At 32.5% G+C, this 25699-nt stretch overlaps 1 protein-coding gene across 2 annotated transcripts in view; it reads left to right on the top strand.

Annotated features, from left to right (window-relative positions):
- LOC127738298 (muscarinic acetylcholine receptor M2-like) overlaps positions 1 to 25699 on the top strand; it is a 62582-nt gene that overhangs the window by 21429 nt on the left and 15454 nt on the right. Inside the window, exons 1-2 of one of the 2 annotated variants that reach the window (XM_052249501.1) lie at positions 15852 to 15974; positions 21507 to 23594. In XM_052249501.1, coding sequence (XP_052105461.1) covers positions 21791 to 23594 — 1804 coding nt within the window. In that variant the 5' untranslated portion in view covers positions 15852 to 15974; positions 21507 to 21790. Of the gene's footprint in view, positions 1 to 15851; positions 15975 to 21506; positions 23595 to 25699 lie in introns of those variants that run through there. The other variant, XM_052249500.1, reaches the window with a different exon arrangement.

Raw genomic sequence — 25699 nt, 5'->3', positions numbered from 1 at the left:
TGGATCGCGTTAGCCAAAACACATGTATATGTAATATAATCATCCACAGCAAACATTCGGTCATTTTTTTCGCATTTTTTCTTAATCAATAAAAACAGATATTGCAAATTAACTGTCATCAATGGTTAATACATTAATTTGTTTTGTTTGTTCGGATGTGCGTGCGTGCGTGCATTGAAAGTTGTATTTATATATAAACCGAACTGTAATTTTAAAGTCCTAAGATAAAAACTGACGTATTTGCCAACACGTCAATACATGGATCAACAATTTGCAAGCTATCCATAGAACTTATTCCAATATTTTATGCATTAACAACCTTAATTAATATTACTCCCCATATTCTATGGATTCAGATACTAATAACTTCTCTGTAGTCATTGAATGCTGATTTCATTCTAAATTCAATAAGTGGAAAATATTCTCAGTCGTCATTGATACATTTAAATCTTGCTCTTTATTAATATCGTATAATATAAAATTTGTGTAACAACTAAGTAGTTGGGGTTTTTTTTCTCGCATGAAATTAAAATAGTACATAAGGAATTTGTAGCATATTTTAAAGTATCCTGCAGCGATAGTGTTTTTTATTCATCAAATATTATTGCATTACAGATTTAATTTATCATTGTTGACGTTATTAGATAGTGATTTCTTTTGCATTCAGCGTAATCAATAATAGAATGTTGATGGATGGCAATGCGCTCGTTCTGACGTGGGGTGAGCATTAGATCTTACTCTCTTTGGATCGAAAATGAAAGAAGACATTATAGGTAAATGAATTGTATCGAAAAAGGTCGTATTCTCTGACTTCTTTTTGGAAGATAACGCATTCTTATAGGGTCGAATAAAGTTTAACTGTCATTCTGCATATTTATAACAAACTACAGAACTGATTGGACAATGTAATCATAACCGATAATCCTGCTTAGTTAATTGGTTATTCTCTTTTAATAAGATTGTGTGTAAATATCCAGAGGCAAATGATACGTACAAACCTTCATTGAATGTATTAAAAATCATGGAAGTTCATGACCACATAATCTAGTGGTTGATTTCCCGTCTTCTTGTTTGTCCATATATGGTGTATATATAGTGGTTGTGCTCAGGTCTTTGGCAATTTCTGTTGAATTGGTTCGAAAATAATTATTTCACTGGTTCGTTTTCCTCTGTCATATTAGAGTTTGGTTTTTGCTAAGACGATTCTTGAATATCTAGAGTGATTTCGTTTGAAAAAAGCTGTCGCCGCGATATAGCCGTGTGCTCCGATGCGGCGTAAAGCAATCATCCATTAATCAATCGTTTAGTTTTAAATGAATGTCTCTCTGAAATATCTCATATAGTGTTTCATTCATCTGTTTTCATTTACATTTGCATTTCGAGTTATGAATTTTGTTCAAACTAAAAAAAAATGCATACACAAAATTGGCTTAAGACAATTTAACATTGTATTTAAATACGAAAGGTTTACAAGTGCATTAGTTTACTTCTTCTTCTAGAGCTAATTATTCTAAACCTTATTGACAATAGCCTAACAAATTGTGTAGATTAAATTAGAGCTGAATTTGTTGTTAAGACAGAATTTCAGTTTCTCGGTTAATTCAGATTTTACACAAACTATACTAACGTGTGTGACTTTTGAAAAAGTTGTTGTTATCTTTTTGTAATTTGTACAAGTTAACACATTTTGAATGTTTCAAGACCTAAAATAATTACAATAAATTCAGAGAAAGCGTTTTAGTCTGTAATTGGTTTCTATTATCCTCCATCTGGGAACTTCATTGAACTGATGTGGTGTTATTGTCATCTAGCAACGAACCAACTCTGCACAAAGCGGTGCTAGGGACCGTATAAGCTTTGAAGTGCGTTGGAGAACATTGTAACTTGCATGAGAAAGAGGCCGTAATATAGCTGTTCTGTTCGCAAATTTAGCTTTTACACATTTTTACTTTTTACTAAGGGAATATGTATTTTCTCTAGTTTTATTTTTCACAATTTTGAAGTGACCTTGGAAAATCCCACAATCAAAGAAATATAGATGAGAGGCAACAGTAGTCTACTGAAGTTCAAACTCGTAGGTCCATTCTGTGTATACAAACTACTACTAGTATATTAAACAAAAGCTCCAAACGGTGCTAGTCGGGATTGATTTTCATGTTGGTGGTAGACACTGCTCTAGTTTGTCATTTGGTATAGGTATTTCGTTCCATGTTGATAATTTAGAGAACTTTCAGAATAAAGTTTCATTAAAAAACGCTTTTTATTTTACTTATTAATTGTACTCTATTTGAAGCAATTTCAAGTACATGCATTCGCCCGATATACATCTTTATTTCCAACGTATAATTTTCGAGTTAGAATTTAATTTTCATCTTTCGAATGAAGAAAACAAACTGATTTGCAGTTAAAATAGAGGGACTTAGTGGTGAATGCTTAGAAATCCATAATTACATAGAATGAAAGTAAAAGGCAAATGTGCATAAAACGAAATATGAAAGATTTAGATTATAGTTGCATATATCTTCCTTCTTCAATATATATAATATGATCAGAAAATAAAATAATTTTGCTAAAGAAAATGTTTTATCTATATGATTGAACAAATATTAATATGATAACGAGATTTAGAAAGAGTTCCGATGGATTGGTCTAAAATGTCATATTGCACTACTTGGAAAAAATATGTTTTGTTATAAAAACTAGTCCAAATGTCGATTTTGTGAAGTCTCACAAAAAAATAAGAGGAAAAGCTATTGATGCAAACTTTCGAATTTCTAAGGATGAGACATAATTACTTGAAGCTGCATTTATGCAAGTCAGTAGTATTAGAGTAATTAGTCATTATACATGGTAACAGTCTGTTTAAATTATTTCTGTGACAACATTCACTTGAGAAGAAACAAAAGTAGGATTTGTGAAAACATTTTGCTAGATATTGATTTTAACCTGATTAAATTACCTCGTAATTTGTTATTTAAGCGATGTGGATAAGAGTTTCAACTGAATTGTGAACATTGATAGCACATATGGTACCTGTTGTTCTTCCAAAATTTATCTTTGAATATCATGTGGATAATTATAACTTATAATGATCTTCATCTATAGACTTATCGCCTTTTCATTTTTAGTAGTGAATATCATATGTTTTTACCGTTTGTCGTGGTACTGTATTTGCATTAAAATTAGTAATGAAACACATCACTTTTGTCAAAAGTATGTGAACATTTCCATCTGTAAAATAAACATTCAGTTATTTTTGGCAGTGGGTTGCTAAAAATGTTTTAAGGCCTACTATCATTCACAAAGTTTAAATCACAAACGGACGTTGCAGAATGGTCAGTTGAACCAGTTGAACCTTGTTTGCAAGCTTAATAATTCTATTTATCACAGAGTGATCAAATTCCTTCCATCTTTGTGAATGACCATTCACTGTGAAAAATTACAATAACCATGAAATATATATATATATATATATCCATCCATTGGATCACCAGTGAACGTGATATTCATAATTACTCTAAATATTAGCACAACAATGTTAAATCTGCAAATGTGCGGAAGCAAATTTTTGTTCTTCCCTCGCCGGGATTCGAACTCATGCTGTTGGGATATCGAGACAACACCGCCTGCACTGTGTCCAGCGCTCTAGACCACTTGGCCACCTAGACTGACCTAAAAATTCAGCTTTCGGTGGCCTAGTGTTACATTTCCTCGTCAGTAGAATCTACAGTTGTAACACAGTACATGATATATTAGGCATGCATGAAGATGGAATTGATTGCAGATTAGCTAAATATCTATCGTAAAGGATCGTATGATACAGTCACAGAAATAATTATTTTACGTCTGATCAAGTGACAACTCTATGACAGATATTTATCCATTATGGACTTTTGATGAGGTCAATACGTTACATATGGACCTGTTCAGATTATATTGACCGAGGACGAAGTCCGAGTGTCAATATAATCTTACAGGTCCATATATAACGTATTGACTGAGTGAAAGTCCTTAATTTATATATTACATAAGTAAATAATGTATAAGAAAAATGGCGTTCAATGTTCTTTCTGTGTATTTTTAAATTGTATTTTGCAAGAATTTTAACATTTTATTGAAAATATCAATATTCTGTGAACAACTTCATAGCTTGTTGCGTTAGCTTTCTTGTATTCTTAGCGTCTGCGTTTAACACAAAAATTCTTGTGTTAAACTTGCACATTTTTTTTCATCTGCTGCGGCGCTTCCTCCATGGTTGCTATGTGTGACGTCATGACGTCATTAATAAATTTAGCAAGATTTTTCATATTGACCGTCAATATACATGTATATTATTAATTCGTATATTTTAACTAATTTGATTCGTTCAGGGATAGTCACATGTTAAACTATATTTTCGAAGGTAGAGAGAAAACGGCGGATAGCAAAAAGCATATTGCACAGCAAAAAGCATATTGCACGGTTATTTTTAGAATATCTAAAAACCGATATACTTTGTGACGTCATGTAATGAATTTCATTATATTGTTAAAAGTTTTATAAAAAAGTATCTATGATCGATTATTTGAAGAAAAAAAATCTTCAAATACATAACATGTAAAAAAAAATATCAAAAAAGTAAATGAAATAACAACTAATCTGTTGTTATTGTCTAGGAGACAATATAATATCTATAAAATTACAACAAAATCAAATGACGATTTTGATACAAATATGGTCGGAAATTAATAATATAACAATTATAGCCTATTTATCAGGTCAATACATGATATATCGACCCAAAGAAGTATATCGACCTCGGACTTCGTCCTCAGTCAATATACTTCTTTCAGGTCAATATATCCTTGTATCGACCTCCTACAAAGGCTATAATTGTATAATATAGAAACATAGCGTCAACATACTTAAAAATAGAAACAAGGCTTCGGATACATAAAATAAACTTTAAAACACGTGATCGTAATATCCAATTAAAACAGGAGAATGCTACACCATATGTAATATATATATATATATATGTTGTGTACAAGTTATCAATTTGTACAAATTATACAAAAAAATTGTACAAATTATAATTTGTATTTTGACTTTGTACAAATTGTAATTTGTACAAAAAGTGCTCGTACAAATTACAATTTGTACAAAATTTGACTAAAATTCACTTATAACTTGTACACTATTCCATAGTATGGATTTTGTTATAAAAAAATATTGATACACACTATAGAATTTTTATTCAATGACCACACAATAAACCCTATTTACAAAATACAAAAGTACCCAGATGGAGACAGTTGATACATGCATGCAAGTTAATTCTGATAGTACAATAGAAATTGGCCCCAGTGACAATTCTGATAGAATAACAAAAATTGGCCCCAGTGACAATTCTAATAGTATAATAGAAATTGGCCCCAGTGACAATGTGATAGTACAATAGAAATTGGCCCCAGTGACAATCAGGATGACGCTGACGTTATAACACCAATCAAACGTGCCAGGAAGCGTGCGCTGTCTGGCAAACAGATCCAAGCCGAATATCTAACCAAGAAAACGAAACAGAAATAATCAGAACTTGCAGTGGGGGATAATGTCATTATACCAATTCCTCAGTATGATCGTGCCCCAACTGATCCTCGAAATATTTTAAGTGTAATTATTGAATCTGGAGAACTTGGGTACCGCATTGAATCAGCTGTAGGAATTTTAACAGGATATTTGTCGAGAAATCAAATTGAAGCTGTTAAAGACTCATCTTTATTCGCCGCAAAGGTTTCTGAGCTTCAACTTTCGCTACGTGAAATTATATTATAATTTGTACAAAATGATAACTTGTACACAACATATATATATATATATCAAACTGATCAACGCCTAGATAGATTGAATGTTATGTATCTACCCTGCTGAAGCGCTTGGTCTCACTCTGATTGCATTGTCTTCACTCATGTTTTCTTCAGTCTGGTCTTATGCTCGCGGTTTCAATTACTGTCATTATATTAATATCATTATATTCGAATTTAGTTTGTGACATTACAAGTGCATTTCCAAATCATCTCATTCGCTGTTGTTTTACATTAGCAGTTATACTATTATAAGTAAAAAAATTGAATCTTTTCAGATGTACCAAATTTTGCACCGCTTTCAGTCATTTTAATATTGTAAGATTTGTAGAAGAGTGCAATTTTATACTCTCTATATACTGTGCTTTTATAAAGGAGTCAGATAACTGCAAAACGATTCTGGAGTTCGTTTACTACTTCTATTACCTCTTGTTAATCCAATTGATTATACTTCCTGCTTCAATTTCCTCATAATGTAAAACGTCCACACGTGAGATAGACCTAATAAGACTTACTCCATTTATGTTCGTCTTCTTTGGTTGACCAAAAACAGCTGCGGAATGTATTTTGACAATAAATTTATCTTTGATTACTGTTCTAATAAAAGTGCAATTTCTGATACGATCTCCAAGAGAGACGACACAAAAACACAATCTCACAGAAACTAATTATTTTCAAAGAATATGTTAATTTAAATTAAATTAGATTGTCTTGTCTTTTCTTCCAGCTGATGTTTGGTTATTATCACAATAAAATTGAAGGAAATCTATAGGGGAGAAAGATCAAACAACTAAAGAAGCAATAATGCACAGCTATCTTAAAATTATAAGCCTATTATAATCATACGTGTGTTAGTTACGTTATTTTTCCTCCACACAGGACATCTCTTGATATGAACTCCGGCAACTTCGCGTTATTTCTACCCAGGATGAATAAAAGTATACTATTTTGTAGTATCCTTAATCACGTCTTGTGGTTGAACAGGAATGAGCTTTCAAAAGTATAGTCATTGTGTGTTATTCATTATAGCAATTCCTTGTATGATGCCGCCTTGGTGGTCTCGTAATACTTAGCTTACTTGCTTCGGGTACGGGAGTCGTGGGTTCGATACCCGCCTTGGTGGTCTCATAGTACTTAGCGTACTTGCCTCGGGAACGGGAGTCGTGGGTTCGATACCCGCCTTTGTGGTCTCGTAGTACTTAGCGCACTTGCCTCGGGTGCGGGAGTCGTGGGTTCGATACCCGCCTTGGTAGTCTCGTAGTAGCGTACTTGCCTTGGGTGCGGATCAAACCAACGACATTAAAATTGGAAGCTGCTGCATTCCCGCGAAAAACCCGGCATGAATAGCATTAAGAGAAATTAAAGATTGGTCGGCTCGAAATCAGAATAATGTGTCCGGTTAGGGTAACGTGATGTAGATAGATACCACTTTCAGACGTTGTGTACACATATAATTTTATTCTTAAACCATTCGTCATCTTACGTTTATCTGTTTTTGTGTTAGTATATCTTTTTATTTGAATACGTAAGCAGGGAACGGTGTGAAAGTCCCGTCTCATTAAAAACGAATATAATGAAATATATATTGTTTATCTGTGAGCATTAAACTTCGCGGTTAACCTGAAAGAAAAGGTTTGATATGGTTCATTGCACATAAAATAAACACGTTATTAACTGATATCTTTATGATTTATTTTTATCCGTTTTTTTTTTATAGAGTTGTTCAATCTTTAGTTTTCTGTGTATTATTTTTCAATATTTTTCTGGGGTATTTTTGTGAATGGGGTGCTGTCCCATTGACATGTATATATCTTTTTAATAACACTTGTTTGTCTTTATATCTTTTTAATAACACTTGTTTGTCTTTATATCTTTTAAATAACACTTGTTTGTCTTTAAATCTTTTTAATAACACTTGTTTTTCTTTATATCTTTTTAATAACACTTGCTTGTCTTTATACCTTTTTAATAACACTTGTTTGTCTCTATATCTTTTTAATAACACTTGTTTGTCTTTATATCTTTTTAATAACACTTGTTTGTCTTTATATCTTTTTAATAACACTTGTTTGTCTTTATACCTTTTTAATAACACTTGTTTGTCTTTATATCTTTTTAATAACACTTGTTTGTCTTTATATCTTTTTAATAACACTTGTTTGTCTTTATACATTTTTAATAACACTTGTTTGTCTTTATACCTTTTTAATAACACTTGTTTGTCTTTATACCTTTTTAATAACACTTGTATGTCTCTATACCTTTTTAATAACACTTGTACGTCCCTATACCTTTTTAATAACACTTGTATGTCTTTATACCTTTTTAATAACACTTGTTTGTCTTTATACCTTTTTAATAACACTTGTTTGTCTTTACACCTTTTTAATAACACTTGTTTGTCTCTATACCTTTTTAATAAGACTTGTATGTCTTTATATCTTTTTTAATAACACTTGTTTGTCTTTATATCTTTTTAATAACACTTGTTTGTCTTTATAACTTTTTAATAACACTTGTATGTCTTTATATCTTTTTAATAACACTTGTTTGTCTTTATATGTTTTTTATAACACTTGTTTGTCTTTATACCTTTTTAATAACACTTGTTTGTCTTTATACCTTTTTAATAACACTTGTATGTCTTTATATCTTTTTAATAACACTTGTTTGTCTTTATATCTTTTTAATAACACTTGTTTGTCTTTATATCTTTTTAATAACACTCGTTTTTCTTTATACCTTTTTAATAACACTTGTTTGTCTTTTAAATTATATCTTTTTATAACACTTGTTTGTCTTTATATCTTTTTAATAACGCTTGTTTGTCTTTATATCTTTTTATTTCAGCTATGATATTATTTTCCTATTTGGCTTGTGATTATTCATTCATTGCCCCATGGTACCTTCAGTAGTTTGCCAAAAACATTACAACATTACAAAAAACACAAGAAATTTCACCACATCAACGAGATTTAAAACCAGTTACTATTCAGTTACTCTAGAAGGTTACATCTGTTTGATTTCCAGCTCCTTTTTTGACACCAGTCATGTTATGTTACTCGTGTTAAAATTGAATGATAAGTCGTTGAGAAAGACGGATTTTCTTTTCATTTAAAACATATTTCATTTGCTATCATCAGAAACAAGTTTTCTCTTAACGGGAAGTATATATGGTAATCTGTAACAAAGATATTTAGCCAATCAAGATATGATGAATATAATAACTTTCAAAGTAATGACCAGTCTTTTTATGGACTTATGGTTCAGTAACTTTGTTGTTAGCAACATTCTTTTGTGAAAGAACACACAAGCTATAACGATTGTAATATCTTGTCTTTTCTACATACCAGCAACTGTCGGACTGTTTCTTTACGCATGAATGGAAAGTTTACAATGGGAAAAATAATTTAAACTCTCTCTCTTCGTTTAATTTTCATTCTCCAATGCACCACTTTCAATTGCTAGTCGGAATCCCACGTATGAAGTAGATTATGCTTTATTTATGGTATCCCTTTCTAAAAAGTCAATAATTTTACAATTACTAATAAAGATATTCACTCAAAACGTTTGGTTGAGAAGAGGACAGTCAATGCCTTCGAGATTGATGAATAAAAGTAAATTTATCACAATGAGAGTTACTTCCGGTGCCATTAAAGTTAGTACCGTGTATGTCCACCTCTCGCTGCTAAGACTGCTACGCATCTTCTCAGTATGGATGCTATCAATTAATGTTCTAATGTTGTTGCGTGGAATTGCTCGCAATTCCTGTTGCAACATTTGTCGGAGTTGATCAAGGGTCGGAGGCAAGTTTTGACGCTGGCGCACACGTTTATCGACAATGAGGGTCGGTTGAAAACAAAACTTTACGACAAAAGAGATGATTTCAGCTTCCCAATTGTGAACTTTCCATTTCTATGTAGCAACATTCCAGCAGCGCCTGCATACGGAGTATATATCTCCCAATTGATACGATATTCCCGGGCTTGTTTTTCCTATCTTGATTTCCTTGATAGAGGATTGCTGCTCACAAGGAAGCTATTAAACCAAGAGTTCCAAATGGTGAAGTTGAAATCATTCCTTCGTAAAATTTACGGACGTCATCACGAGTTGGTTGACCGTTATGGAATAACCGTTTCACAGATGATATCGGATATGTTCCTTATGTCGTAACTACAATACCCTTCCCTTTTCACGAATGTGACCTACCGAATTAGACTATTTACCGGATTTGTAATAACATAAGCAACATGATGGGTGACACTTGTGGAGCAGGACCTGCTTACCCTTCCGGAGCACCTTAGATCACCCCCAGTTTTTTGTGGGGTTCTTGTTGCTTAGACTTTAGTTTTCTATGTTGTGTCATCTGTACTATTATTTGTCTGTATGTCTTTTTATTTTGGCCATGGCGTTGTCAGTTTGTTTTCGATCTATGAGTTTGAATGTCCCTCTGGTATCTTTCGTCCCTCTTTTTTATCCAGTTGGTCCCATAGATGCTCAATAGGATTCAAGTCTGGTGGTTTGGAAGGCCAAGGTAGCACGTTGATGTTATTCTGCTCAAGGTAGTCTATTGTTAAACGCGTTGTGTGAGGCCTAGCATTGTCCTGCTGGAATAACTCCCTCTGTCGGTCAATAGCATGCATAAGGTGAGGTTGGAGAATTTCGTCTCTGTACCTTTCACGGAGCCGTTAAATTACCCGTAACATGTACCAACTCCGTTTTACGGTCATTAGAGATAGCCGCCCACATCATGACACTTTCTCCCCCACCTCTTGGACACACGAGAAAGCAAAACGTTCATTCATGCGCCGGTAGACACGAGTTCTTCTATCACGTTTCTGAAGCATAAAACAGAACTCATCACTGAACCAGATTCTACGCCAGTTGCTGAATGTCCAACCCCTCTTTTTTAACAGTATATGTTTTTGATTTACATTTAGAAAATTCATACATAGAGATACTTAACCTGTCGATTTTTGCAATCCGTAACTGGACAGCTGAACTAAATTCATAGCAGATGCAAATCCCAATAAATAATGAGTGGTGTTGATTCTGTTCGATCTTACTCAATAATTGGTGATTTTTACTTTGTTGATTCATCGTATTATTCACCACAGCAGTAGCTACTTATCAAGTCTTTCTTTAATCTTGTAGAGATTCTATATCTGGAAATCCTGACCCTATAGAATTAGCTGACATTAATACCTGGAAATGATCATATATATGAGCTCTTGATGTAATGAGAAGCTTATTAATTAACCTAGTTTCATTTCTGAGTTTGCGTTCTTCACAGTTGGTATTTACAGCAGATAATAATGCATAAGGAGTCATAAAGGCACATAGATAATGACTAGAAATAATAAGCAAATGAAAACGCTGGGAATTGTATGCTTTTTTTATGACAAATAAAACTCAGATTTTCCACCATAGGAAAGAAAAAACTGAGAGGGTTGCCAACTACATCGTTTATATCAATACGTGTTTTTAATTTATAAGGATGAGGGAATTCGACTGAACTTAAATGCTCACTTTATATAATAGAACAACTAATTCGTGCCCGTTCGAAAGAACATACTAGAATGTAGTACATATTTAGACAAAATGGTTCCTACGCATAGCTGCAAATAAGTAAAATATTTTGGTATGAAATGAAAGCTTAAGGACTTGGGATCACCGTAGAACCTTTGTTGAAAGTTTCTTATTAATGATAAAAAGATATATGAAATTAAGATAGAAGGGCATATTTGCCCTATTGTTTAGATTAGAAATACTTGTGTTTGTACTACCAAACTTCCGGGAACCAGTGTGCTCTAATATGCAATTAAAGGTATGTTGATTTTTTTTCCAGCACAAGTCAGAGTAAGGTATGGTTTTGACATGAAATAACTGTTACTTGATTTGAACTTAAGACAAAATAGCTGCGAATGCTTGAAATTGCAGAATTTAACATAGGAAGCAATGGGGCTATGAGTTAGTGGTTGCATTCCTTTAATCACGAGGAACGCCAAACATAATTACGCTCGAATTTTAATCTAAAAAATACACAAAATATGTTACAATAACGGCGAAAAACAGCTTTCTAATACTTGCATTCTAGCTGGAACATATGTTTAAATAAGACATGAGTTAATTGTCTGCTCGATGTCATCAGAAGACATTTGAATAACTTCTGATCACATGCTTGAATACAAATACAATAATATGCTGTCAGATTGTTCAGACTAGAATAAGAAGGTTTACAAGCGTGAGATATAGGATTGGTGATATAAATTGTTTAAATATTCCACCGGCTGTTGTCTTAGCCTTGCTAACATTAACAACTGTTCGTTAAACAGTACTCATTTAACTCGGTTCCTCTCTATCATATCGGATTTGTTAAATTACGGTACAGAGTGTTATATAATAGAAAAAGTTGAATAGAGCTGAAGGATTAAGAATTGTTTCGGATTCCAAATACGTGTTAACTGCATGTTTTATGAATAATAATTATAAGGCTAATATTTTTGTATGTAAACATTTAGCTCGTTTGTTAGAAAAAACTATTGCGTCAAGTAATTCGACTAACTCGCAAATATTTGTGTTCCCGTTATAAACTGCAGTAAATGGCCAAGAAGATCAAACAAAATATTAAACGCATGAAATATATTGTCTCAACTTAAATTTACTAATTCATTGTTGAAACTGACCGTTTTCCTTTTTATGCCTTGATATACGAATTTCTCAGGGAAATCGTCAAATCAAAACATAAAAAACGACTTTTCCCGTTAAGAATAGAAATAGAAATTTCCTTACTTTATGGGCATAATTATGTTTTTAAAGTGAATCTATAAAATGATTTGAAATTTTTTTTGTGAATAAAAGAGAAAGCAGAGCTTGAACTTTGACTTGAATTGAAAGTCAAGGAAATTCTGTTGCCATTTTGATGGTATGAATGACATTTTCCACGAGCTATACATGAAAATATTTAAAAGAAACTATTTGCCTTCTTTTAACAATTTTCCTATCACTCTGATACGGGTGGAGTGAGAAGGTTATTTTCCGTATGTTATCTCAGTTGCCATTAGGGAAGGGGATTCACTTCCAGTAAGTGAGTTTAGCTACTACTATTTTGAGATGGATTAATTTCCAGTGAGTTATTTTATGCACTACTTTAAGGAAGATTTGATGTCTGGTAGCGCTCCCTTTTATTTCATGGACGTTAATTGATTTACAGTTTATAGCTTCTCGGGACTATATTTGTTTCAGTACAAACGTTTTTGTCTTTCTGCTTTCATATTTATCATAAAAAGAGTAAATATACAGCTTCCATGAGAATGTGCATCGTGGTATGTTAAAGGTGTGAGAAATTCTGAATGATAACCACTGAACAACAGGCTCCTGACTTAACACCTGCCACTTGTAAATTTAACTGTCCCAAGTCAAGAACCTCGTTAGTGATGGTCTGATTTTAACGTAGTGGTTTTTTAATCTTTAGAAGAATTTAGTGTCTGTGGCAGATATTTGATAGTCTATATTTTTATTCATTACTTGTCTAAACATATGGTTAAAACATTTATCTGTTATTTAAGACTCTATGTTGAACTTCATATTTTTCATATGTGTTTTGTGTTGTTGGCTTACCGTTTCCACATCTCGTTGTATTCATTAAAACACATATGCTTGAAAGTATGCGTTGTGTTTTCATTTTTATCAATAATAAGACTAAATGTACTCATTGAGAATTTTTGAAATGGGGGATGTTATATAGAATGAATTCAACGGAAATATTGTTAATAATATACTACTTGACTAGTAAATTGATCTGTGAAGAATTATTTGATCGAAGGATAAATTTATGACAGGAAAGTATAATTCATGAGATTATACAACTTTAATGAACTCCCGGAAATAATTTCAATACACTGATCAATAATTGACCTTTGGACAATGAAGATGCTTAGAATTTAAATACACATGAAATAATTATAGGTGGAGCATTGGCAGTTTTTATTACAGGGACGATGATATGTTGTACGAAATCGATGATTGTCTTAAAATAAATGTAAAAAAAGTACATGATCATATTATACTTGAAAACTGCATTTATATATAACACATAGTACAACATACCAATATGTCAAATCGAAATTCCACATCGGTGGTTTAAATACAGCAGGTGGGGGAAGAAAAGTTATGAGGCAACAACTGAACAAATTATTGAAGGTTAGTTTAGTTCGTAGATACAAAAATCCACAGTTTTAAACACCTACACCCGTCGGAAGTAATGTCAATATTGTCCCAGTTCCGTCGCTCATTCAAGACAAATCACATGTTGCGGGCTCAAGAAAGAGCAATTGGCTTAATAAATGTGTTTAACAGAACTCCCGATTGTGTTATAATTCCTGCGGAATTTGTAAACAACCTTGGCAGTATCGTTAATTTTAAATGGGTCAAAAAATAATAATCTTTCAGATTTGGTCGTATTCAAATCTTAGATTTTTGGAAAGATAGATATATAAGTACATCAGCATACTTAATGAATGTGAATAATTTGTAGATGTTATGAGTTGTTTTATCCCGAATTCGATATTTCGATTGATCTTTGACCTTTACAAGAATCTGTGCAGACAAAAAAAGATTAAACAATTCGGCATTTAGATGTATATTAATTAAGATAAGCTACATTACCTTGAGAATAAAGGCGATGTCTGTTAATGAAGCTAGCACGGAATGAAGGGTTCACATGAGTAATATAATGATAGTTTGGGTTTTCTGCATTCCATTTTGTTTATGTCACTTTGATGGTCGGGAAAAAACGGACGAATTTCAAGAATTATTCAGATATGCGCGGTCGTTTTTACTATACTTTGTATTGCTGAGATTTAGTACCGAGATTGGTGAACACGATGTATGAAATTTCTGTACCAAAAAGAGCTCTCTTCTATGTGTATGTATCAATGTGGGTTAGGGAAAGTTTTGGAACGTAGAAGTGTGGTTTGCTATTCATTATCTTTTAACTGACACTTCCCCAAGGAATTGGTCGCCAAAGTCAAAAATTTTGTCAGTAAGTGTCGATACCATTGCATTAAGATATTTGGTGAATTGGATAGGTTTATTCACAATTTTCCTCTGCTTTGGAAACTGTTGAATGATTGTCCTATGGAATGAGCGCTCGTCCATTTGTGTAAGCCGTTTGAATATCTTAAGATGTATGTGTTTGGCGAATTTATTTTAATGTATAAGTGTTTGACGTTTTCATCACTTCTTCGTTTATTAAGTCTCCCAAACAAAGTCACTTCTTCGTTTTTTAAGTCTCCCAAACAAAGTTTGGAGACTTATTGATTTTGCTAAGTTCATCTTCTTTTTCTTCTTTTAAATTTGAACTTGTCCGCACCTGTTCTCCAAAACCGCTTGTCAGAATAACTTAGGGTTCCACAATATGTTAGACTAACATGTCTAGAGGTGCAATCAGGGTTTTGTTTGTGCAATGCGGTTTATGAAGGGGTACTTTGAGGGGCAAAAAGAAAGGAGGGGTTTACTATAGAACCCTATGGGATTTTTTATTTTCAGATGATTATAAATTGTTAGTGATAGACACACAGGGGTCTTCAGTAATGACCATGGGAATATACTGAAAGGTCAAAAGGTCCTCATCTTACTTTGACTTTTGAATTTGAACTGTTTTCCAATTAATTCAAAAGGGAGAGTCCTTAGGAATCTATACTTGTGGGAATTTGTTTGGGAGACTTCGTAACAGCATCATGTTACAATCATTTCTTGTTCATTTTAGAATACAAGACGAGGAAATAAAAGTCAAACTTAACGTTTTATTAGAATTTGTTTTTAATTGCCCAGTATTTGAATTCTTTTTTTTTAACGTATGACAATGTACAATGTATACAGGTTTTATCATTATCACTCTTGACACCTTTAATGGCCGGTCTCATTTACACCATTTAATGGAATTTTGATATGAACGAAGCTATTGGTATGACAATACGTCATCAAGTTTGCTTTCAGGTATTCTAACAAAGCAACACCTGATTCAGATAAGATGATTATTTGAAATCCTAGAGAACAACACAAGATAAACCAACCTACATTGATTTTGAAGTTGTTTTAGTGTCAATCTTCCATATCGACAAATTGGTGGTAAAACGTTCAAAACTAGATAACACATTTTCCGTTTAATTTTATTGATAAGATTAATTTTCAAGACCGTCATATGTTGTTAATGACGTTTTTATCGGTTATATTAGAGAAGAACGAGTAACGCGTTAGTTGTCTTGATTGTTTTTCATCTTTGTTACCTTGGAAAATGCTTTCTTCGCCTTTGACCTGTTTCATATTTCATATTGCACAATTATTTGTGTTGATTTATGCTTTGGTTTCTTTTTTTTTTCAAATTTATGGAACACGATAGGATTAAGTTATCTGACCAAAACGAAGATTTAGTGCTTGTTGTTTCGCGCTCTTAAAATTATAAAGTCATCGTCAATGTTAAAAATAAGGCATAAGATCCAAAGGGGACAATCAAAAATCAAAAGTCGAAGATAAACAGACAAAACCACGGACAAATAGAAAAACGACGAAAAGACACACAAAAGTAGACTAAGCAACACGAAACCCACCAAAAATCGAAAGTGATCTCTGCAGGTACTACGGAAGAACAAGCAAATCCTGCTCCACATTCGGAGATAAGTCGCATTCGGTGATGTAATAGTCAAGGAAAAGGTGGTATTGTTGCTACAATTGGAACATATCCATGGTCATCTGTGAAACTGATATTCCAAAATGATCAACCAAATCATGATGGTGTCCGTAAAAATTTAGAAGAAATGACTTCAATATATCTAATAGGAACCCTTGGCTCAATAGCTTCATTGTATTCCGAAGTCCTTTTTCAAGGAAATTATAACAGGGAACGCAAGCTCCCAAATATCGTTTTAACTTGGATGTATATACTCACCGTCCTTTGGTCTCTGATAAAAAACTTGTTTCATTGGCAATTATACCGCATCTCCCCGTGTATATCCATGTGATGGCTCTGTGAGAATGTAACATACATTATCCGTGCCCTCAGAACAGCTTATTCAATGAATGTAAAAATAATATGATGCCGAATGAGTATAGGAACATTTTCTCCTATAATCAAAAGAATATACATAACGATGATGCAAATTGGTATAAGATATATGTAGTGGTCATTGTTTACATGATCTGATGAAGCTAGAGAAATATTGATGCCTACATCAATGGATATTTATTTGTCTTACCAAGCCACATATGTTCCAGACAAAGGAATTATTTAGTATCCTTTAGAGGATTTCGTTTTCTTTTGCTAAAAAGAGGTCTACAAAGTGTTTCAAGACAGGTTTGAATATTTAGGCTCATGGCTAGTTGTAGTCAATCGAACAGCGAAAGTCTCTTACTTTGATACTGTAGCATTTGTTGAAAAACCTGGTAATGTTTTGTGGGTATTAAAATCTGCCTCTAAATCAAACATTTTTTCTTCCGTGATTAAGTTCCTTTATTAAGTTACCACAACGAATGGAAATAGGCGCTGGTTGATTGTTGGGTCACTAGCAATCATACCACATCTACATATTGTTTATATTGTAATGGTACTGATACACTATAACTACTGTTGCTCTTTGGCAACATTAAGTTTAACTACAACGAAGATAACATTTAAGTTAATGCATTAACATAAAAAGTAGATATATTTTTCGAAGGTCAATTGACTTACATTTCTGATTCCACCGCAGATAAGATTTTCAAGGTCATTGTTAGTAAAGTACTTTGTGCATCTCTGTAATCTGAAGCTAATTAGATCGAAAGTTCTTTCCTCTCATTGTTCGTGAAGAGGTAATTGTCAAGTTTTTGATACATCAGGATGATTGAAAATGTTTTCTAATTCGTTTATTTTTTCACGATGATAGCATCTGAATTAATGGGTTTTGAATTAGTTATTTCCAATTGTCTGTGAGTTAATAATACAGTGCACTAGAATTTACGATTTGCTCTCAAGAATTCTTCATTGCTGTTGATTTCTAGCTCTTGGTACCATCTGCCAATTTACATTTCGAGGAAATAAACAGTTCTTATGAATTATCTTCTCATCTTGTCTTTACTGTTATCAAAATTATACTTGTGATGTTTATAAGTTGATATTAGCAAGTTCTGATGCTATTTAGTTACTATTGATAGTTACGCAATATAAACCGTCTCTTACGTCCAATGACTTCAGTTGCTAATAATTAAATGATTGATATGGCATGTTTATTAGTATTAATTTTGTCAATGAATTAAAACATCGATTTTATTATCGTCGTATTTTTATAAAAAGGAAAATGTAGAATATGCAATGCTTTGTTATTTTAAGATGTGAGCATGTAGACTGTAAAATTTGTCTGCATATTTTGGAAAATATAAACAAACATTGCGTTCTCTGTTTATGATCTCTCTCTCGTCCGTCTGTGATATCTGCACCTCCGGTTATAAAAATACGAAATTTTGAATTCACAGTAGCTTCAACAAATGTTTCGATATATTTACATTATTCATGATTCGTATTGATTGTCCAGAGACGTATTTCATGCATAATCCGGACAAGAACAGTACGATAACTATTGTCAATTAATGCGTTGCTCCCAATATGTTAACTTTTACAATTTTGAATCTGATAGTTCCTGGCGACCTTGAATCTGGATAAGCCAACGGACCTAATCAAAGCTAAGTGTGAAATGTCTCATCGACCTATACACTGTTGATGCTGATCGTATTTTATTTCTTGGTTGTATCATCAAAACAGTTGACAGTGTTTTGTATACATGTACTTATTTTGATAACAGATTTTGGTATATATTTCATTTATTCACGATTTTGGTATATATTTCATTTATTCACGATTTTGTATATATTTCATTTATTCACTTCAAAAAGAAGTAATTCTTTTTTTTTTTCTTGCCATGGCGTTGTCAGGTTCACTTCAAATTGCGAGTTTTAAATGTCCCCTTGGTATCTCCCACCTCATTTTGGACCTATGTCGAAAGCGCTGTCTTTGATTTTATGTTGATCGTTTAAAAACTATGGAATGTGTAGACAGTAACAAGCTGATCCACTTATTATAATAGTTTGTCAGAAAAATACCTTTTGTTCGAAGTTGACGATTTTTCAAGAAAGCATTGTTTTATACGAAACGTCATACTGACTTCATTTTGGATAACTTAATGTCTGTCATAATCTTCATATGGAAAATAAATCAATTAATTTTCCTTTTCGTTTTTCTGTGGCAGAAAAACATAACCCCCTCCCCCATGATTAGCAGCAATTCATGGTAATGTAATTTATTTTTGTATCACATTAAGTTATTGCAAGTTAACTTTAAAAAAGTTGACGTATTCAATACAAGTGGTATTTTTTAAAACAATTTTCAGATAAGATTTACCTTGACTTAGTATCACTCATCATAGTGATGAAACTTAAATTGTTGCCCAGTTTCTAACATTTTCAACCAAAAAAGAAATATCGGTAAATTCCTATCACTGGTATGTACATTAAGAATTTCTACTTAAAATATCTAAAATAATATGATGGTTTGAATGAAATGAAATCCGTGTCATTATTTAAGTATTGAAAACAAAAGAAAATTTTCCAGTTTACAACAGTTTTTTCCTTGAACACGATATTTTTACCAAAACTTATATCTCTCAACAACACCATCGTGAAAGAGTTGAATTAGAACGCTGTACAGGTGTTTTTTTAATTATAATACCTTCTGTTATGATGTTATTTTTCATAGTTTTGATACATCGTGTGCCTGAAATTTAACGCCACATTCAGACTCCGGGATGACTTTTGTATTTCTACATCCCAGACAGTCGAACAGACATCTTCTCAGGACAGAATTTACTTCAGAGTTAGTTAAGGTTGTCATAATTTTATATACAAGAAACCCAGGAGGTTTTAGTCTTTCGTACCGGGATATTTTAGGAGGAACTTTCTTATTACGGATGATGTTAATATGAACTCACTCACTCAATGGACACTTTTGTTCCTTTCTCTATGCATATCAAATTAAACTAAGATAATGTCAAATGATATTGCACGTTTAGTATTGCTTTTTATGATGGTAAATTGTTGTCAATGAGCTGAATGGCATTTGTTGCAATCGTTTATAAGACTGAATTGAGATTGTTTTGATAAACAGATCTTTTTCTCAGTGATTCTTAATATGAAATGTATTTAATATTCATTGAAATGGGTATATCAGGTTAAATATTCTCCGAGTAAAACTATAAGGTTGTTCTAGTCTACGTTATTGTAAATTCTGAGGAATGGCGCCATAGACAAAGCTGGCATTGCCGACGGCTAAATAAAAATATTTTTATATGTATATATGAATTATAGCCATTCTAAAAGTTAAGATTTTGATATGTCCATAAGATACGATCAATCGTTTTGCCAAATATTTGTAGAAATGATTTTATCTGAATATTGTTTTTGGTCCTATATATAAAAAAAGCCTTTGGGAATATATTATTGGTCAAATCCATTAGATCTTTCAGTAAATGTTTTTAATGCTTTATTTGGGACAAATTGCTATACAAAGCAGTTATACTAAAACTGTTACCATTTAAAACGTCAGATCAATGTCAGTTTGGCAGTATAGTTTTCAATTTGATAGACCATAATTAGAAATAAAAGACAATTTACCAAGCTTTAATTACCCTGCAGGAAATGTCAGTTTATTTTTAGTTAACAACATGTTTTTATTCATCTGACAGAGGTGACTTTCTTTTCTTTTACAATTTTTTGTTCTGTTTTCATCCGAGATTTAATCGTTCTATTAATCATATAACTTGATGCTCTTAGTATTTGAACGGTCAGCTAAAATCTGTTTTTTTCTTACTTTGGTCATGTGCTTATTGTTGCACTTACAAGTAAAATAATCTGCGAAATTAAACTTTTGTAATATACATTGAACTTCTTATACCATTGTATTGTATCAAGTGTTTAGTAGACGTCAACAAAACAACAACCCAGCAACATGAGTTAACCAAAATAGACATATATAGGTCGTTAAAATATATAAAATGTTAAGCCTTTATTTTCTTAAAAAGAAATTGTACTACCTCTCTATTATGTCAGATGTAAGCAAATCCCTGAAATATTTTAGAAGGTTTTGTACCATAAAATATAAGTAAAAGTTTTGATTATCCAATATTTTGAAACTGAAATATATTAGCATGGATAATTTAATACTGGTAAAATTTGATTTTTTGCGGATTTCAATTGTTACGTCTTTTATCATAGGAAATTTTACCTTTTAAGTAATAGTTCATACCAATACTATCTATGCTGGGAACAAAGGTATAAACAAACCCACTAGATGACCTAATTCTATTGGACTAGCAAAAAACATAATGAGAGCATTTAGTATAGAATATGCAGTATTGCATCAACGATCGCAGAATGCAATTGAGACATTAAAATAACGTGCAGTGGTTGTTATGATTTCAATTAATTTCTAAGAAAAACTGCTGCCAAACCAATCATAAAATTTGTATTTGTTGAGTTTGTTATCTTGGCTTGAAGTTATTCCTTACGTCAAATCTTGGAACGTTATTACCTGATATTGCAGTCATTATTGATCACTAATCATTTGATTTTTACTTCTAGGTTTGATGTCCACAACTTGAATCTATTTTACAAACTTTAATTAGAAGGATGAAAATAAGCCCTGGAGAATTACACTTTATGATGCATGGATTCAATTATGACAAAAAATCTTTTGATTTTTATATGGATTTATAGGAAACAAACTATTTTTGATGTGACGTTTTCATTCACTACATCCAAAGTCACTTGTGGATCAGTTGATAATCGCCGTTAAAATAAAGGTCAAGTCGACAATGCCTGTTAAATAGTAAAAAGTTTAGCAAAGTCATGGGACGTTGTGTATCATGGGTGTAGATAATGTTACCACGGAGAAATGGAACACAAGTAAAACCTTTGCATCTGTAATTCCAACTTTAACTGATTCAAACATCGATAATTTTTCTCAGTTTTCTAGCAATTCGTTCATAGCATTCACAGAATTTTCGACAGCCAACATTTTAAATGTTACAAGCAATTTTTCAGATGGATTAAATAGCAGACATGTTGAAAAGTCATTACTAGAAATTATTTCTGTGTCGATTGTTGTTGCTATTTTGGCTGCGTTGACTATTGGTGGCAATTTGTTAGTTATTATTGCATTCAGGATTGACAAACAACTTCAAACAATCACAAATTATTTCTTATTGAGTTTGGCTGTTGCTGATATGGCTATTGGCGTCATCTCAATGCCACTGTATACTGTTTACCTGTTAATGGGACATTGGCCCCTGGGTCCTTTGCTATGTGATATGTGGCTATCAATGGATTACGTCATGAGCAATGCTTCCGCTGCTAATCTCTTGGTTATAAGTTTTGACCGATACTTATCTGTTACACGTCCATTAACTTACAGAGCAAACCGAACTGGAAGAAAAGCCGTTCTAATGATTGTGCTTGTGTGGGTTATTTCTACTCTCCTTTGGACACCATGGATTTTTGCTTGGCCACATATCGAGGGAGAACGGACAGTACCAAAGGATGACTGTTACATACAATTTTTATACACAAATGCTTTTGTAACTATAGGAACACATATTATTGCTTTTTGGTTGCCCGTCATCATAATGACAACTTTATATTTAAAAATATACAGGGAAACAAAAAAGAGACAAAAACGCATGCCAATGCTTCAAGCTTATAAAAGTTTCAAAGAGAAGAAACTTGCATGTTCTATTGAAGAGGATATAGCCTATCACCCGAAATATCGTGAATCTGATGGAGATATAGAAGGACTGTATATTCCTGAAATGGAATTTCCCCCGGAGGATAAATCATGCTGGCAAAGATTGAATTGTTGCAAAATAGATAGGGATTACGAGATTGAAGAATCAAGTTCAAGTGAACCACTTTCTCCGGTAGCTAATTCTTTTCCAGATTCCAGTCAACAATCATTCAGAAGCTATCGTTCCGGGTCTTATAAATTTAGACACATATCTCGATATAGTTTTGGACGATATTCTAAGCGTAGCGATTCTTCCAATCTAGTAATTCCTTTAATGGCAGCCGATTCGGCAAAAACACTAACGTCGCCAGATTCAACTTGTGCAATTCAAGAGGAAAATTCTTCACCGAGTATAGAAAAGGCTTTGAAAAAAGCTGCTACTGATGAGTCTAATAATTTATATACAATTGTGATTGACATTCCAAAAAGTAAAAATGGAAATTCCGAAGTTCATCCGACAATACGGATGATCGATGACAACGAAGAGGCTAGCGATGATAAAATAGTTCCAGCAAGCCCTGTTATAAGTAAAGCCAATGGAACACATAATGGAATTAATTTCGAAGAATCTTCATTTAGTGAAAACAGTGACCGGAAATTTAAGAGAACAGCTTTAACACAAATTGTTGGTACTCCCGCCCTTGGGCGGCGCATACGTTCCAATGACGCAAACAAAAATGCACAAAATGTTAAAATAGCTACACATGCAGCATATAAACTAGAAAAGTCAAAACGGAAACGTTCAGAGAAAAAGCAAGACCAAAAAGCAGCCAAGACTCTTAGTGCAATTTTGCTGGCGTTCATAGTAACTTGGCTTCCTTATCAAATTACCACAATCATTGAAAGTTTTTGCAGTGGATGTGTTCCGGGACTATTTTACCAATTTTGTAAGTAAAAAAAGTAGGAAATTATTTACAAATATCAAGCAGAAATGAAAAAAAAACATAATAATATTAATATTAGATAAACCTGCATTATATATTCTTTCGTCCTTTAAGCGTGTATGACTGTTTTATTGGTGAGCGTGAACTGGTGGTAGTTTTTACGCTGCACCTCTGTGGGTGAAAGTCCATGCCCCAAGTTATCTCCCATTTTGCAAGTTTGATAATGATGATAAACTACTAAATAAGATCATTCATATGTTTACAACATGTTAGTCTCATAGAATCAACTTATGTCATTTTATACCATATTTGGTTCGGACTTTCATGCTTGGAACTCAAGAATAACTACTAAAACAGTTTATTTGAATATTGTGTCTATTGCAGTCACCGTTGAGGTACAGCCTTGCCGAAAAAAACATATCTTGCTTAAGATTTCGTACATAAATAAGTTGAATTGAGAATGGTATCTTTTTTTTTCTTTAAGGCTGCTGTTCATACACTATCAAAAACTATCACGTTAAAAAAATGCGTGAAATATCCAATTTGGACAGGAGACGTTAACCCTGTCGAAGCCCGGTATCTCTCCTTTTGGATTTCATACGATTCCCTCAGTTTATGTTTGTTACCTTGAAAGTTTATCTTCTTTAATCGATTTACTAGATTTGACCATCGATTAACTACTGTCGCCTTAATGTATGAGGCAACAATGATATCACATATTTATCAATTATGAACTTTTGACGAGGTCAGTACGTTATATATGGACCTGTTCGGACTATATTGACCGAAGACGAAATTTTTAGTAACATAGAGTCAATATGTCAAAAAAGTGAAAAAATACAAAATATATATTGGAAAACACGTGACCAAATAAACCAATGAGAAACAAGAAAAATCAATCCATATGTAACATAACGTTGTATGGACTATTTCATCTTTTTATTCATTAATAGAAGAACATAGTTGTGAAAGAAATGAAGATTTTTTTTTTGCAATTTCAGGGCCAAATAATAGTCCTTACAATACCCTTCCTTTAAGTAGTACATGAATGACAAAAAAGAATCAATTTCAAACTCTTGTTTTATGATAGTGGAAATTCATTTTCTTGTAGTCTTCTTAATTAACAAACCATGTCTCTTGCATGTAGCGAGATTGATACTATATCTATCATTCGCATGCATATTATATTTGCAGGTAAATGACCAAGCATTTGAGGATTTATAAGTACTTCTTCTATCAATTGTCATAGAAATTAATTGAATGGCAAGCCGTGGTAACAAAAAAATAATCTTTGTAGAGTACCTTGAAAGAAACCCACATATCTAATCGCCCATACTTTTACAGAGGCGAAATATATTGTCTAAATAGGCCATGGAATCGACAACCTGTATCTTTTTCGACTTATACTAGTTCATATTAACTTGTTTATAAAAAGTCTTATATGTTGCTTAAAATTTTCCAAACGTAAAATTCCTTAATTCTTTTATTAAATCTACAACGAAAGGTGTTTATACAGAACAATTATCTCACAATGCAAATTGCATTGAAAAGTAAAGTGTTGAATATCAAATCAGTCAGGACTCTAGTTCGTCAAAATTATCTCCCCATTATGCCACCTAAGTTTTTCAATCGTGAAAATGGACGCCATTTCAGGGATGATGCGCTGTTCATTTAATTCTTGAAAACCGATAAAGTTATCCACATAGCATCATTTCGATCCTTGTATAACAGTTTAATTTTGAAAGACAATTGTATCTACTAGCTATTAAGCATCATTTTTAGGCCTTTTGTCAACTTTAAACTATTATATGGTCGGTTTTCTAGAGATATTTTCGAAAGTTTAAAAAAAAAGACACAAACAAAAAGTTTGAAGACTAACTACCCTAGATCATACATACAAAAAATGCAATGTTTTTGAAATTATGCATAAAAAAATTCCACAAGTAAAGTCGTCAAGGACTTTCAGTTTCAGTAAAAATTTAAGGAAGTGTTAGTGAAAGGTGTCCAACTTTTCTTTTTTTAGTACATTTCATGAATAAAAAAATTAATATGCCTAAATTTTGATTGAAAAATGAGTAAACGAAAATAAAAAAAGAATACAAGAAAAA

Source organism: Mytilus californianus, unplaced genomic scaffold (assembly GCF_021869535.1).
Source record: "Mytilus californianus isolate M0D057914Y unplaced genomic scaffold, xbMytCali1.0.p SCAF_4, whole genome shotgun sequence".
Lineage (NCBI taxonomy): Eukaryota > Metazoa > Mollusca > Bivalvia > Mytilida > Mytilidae > Mytilus > Mytilus californianus.
The sequence above is the reverse complement of the archived record's forward strand: the minus strand, read 5'-3'. Positions and strand labels throughout refer to the sequence as shown.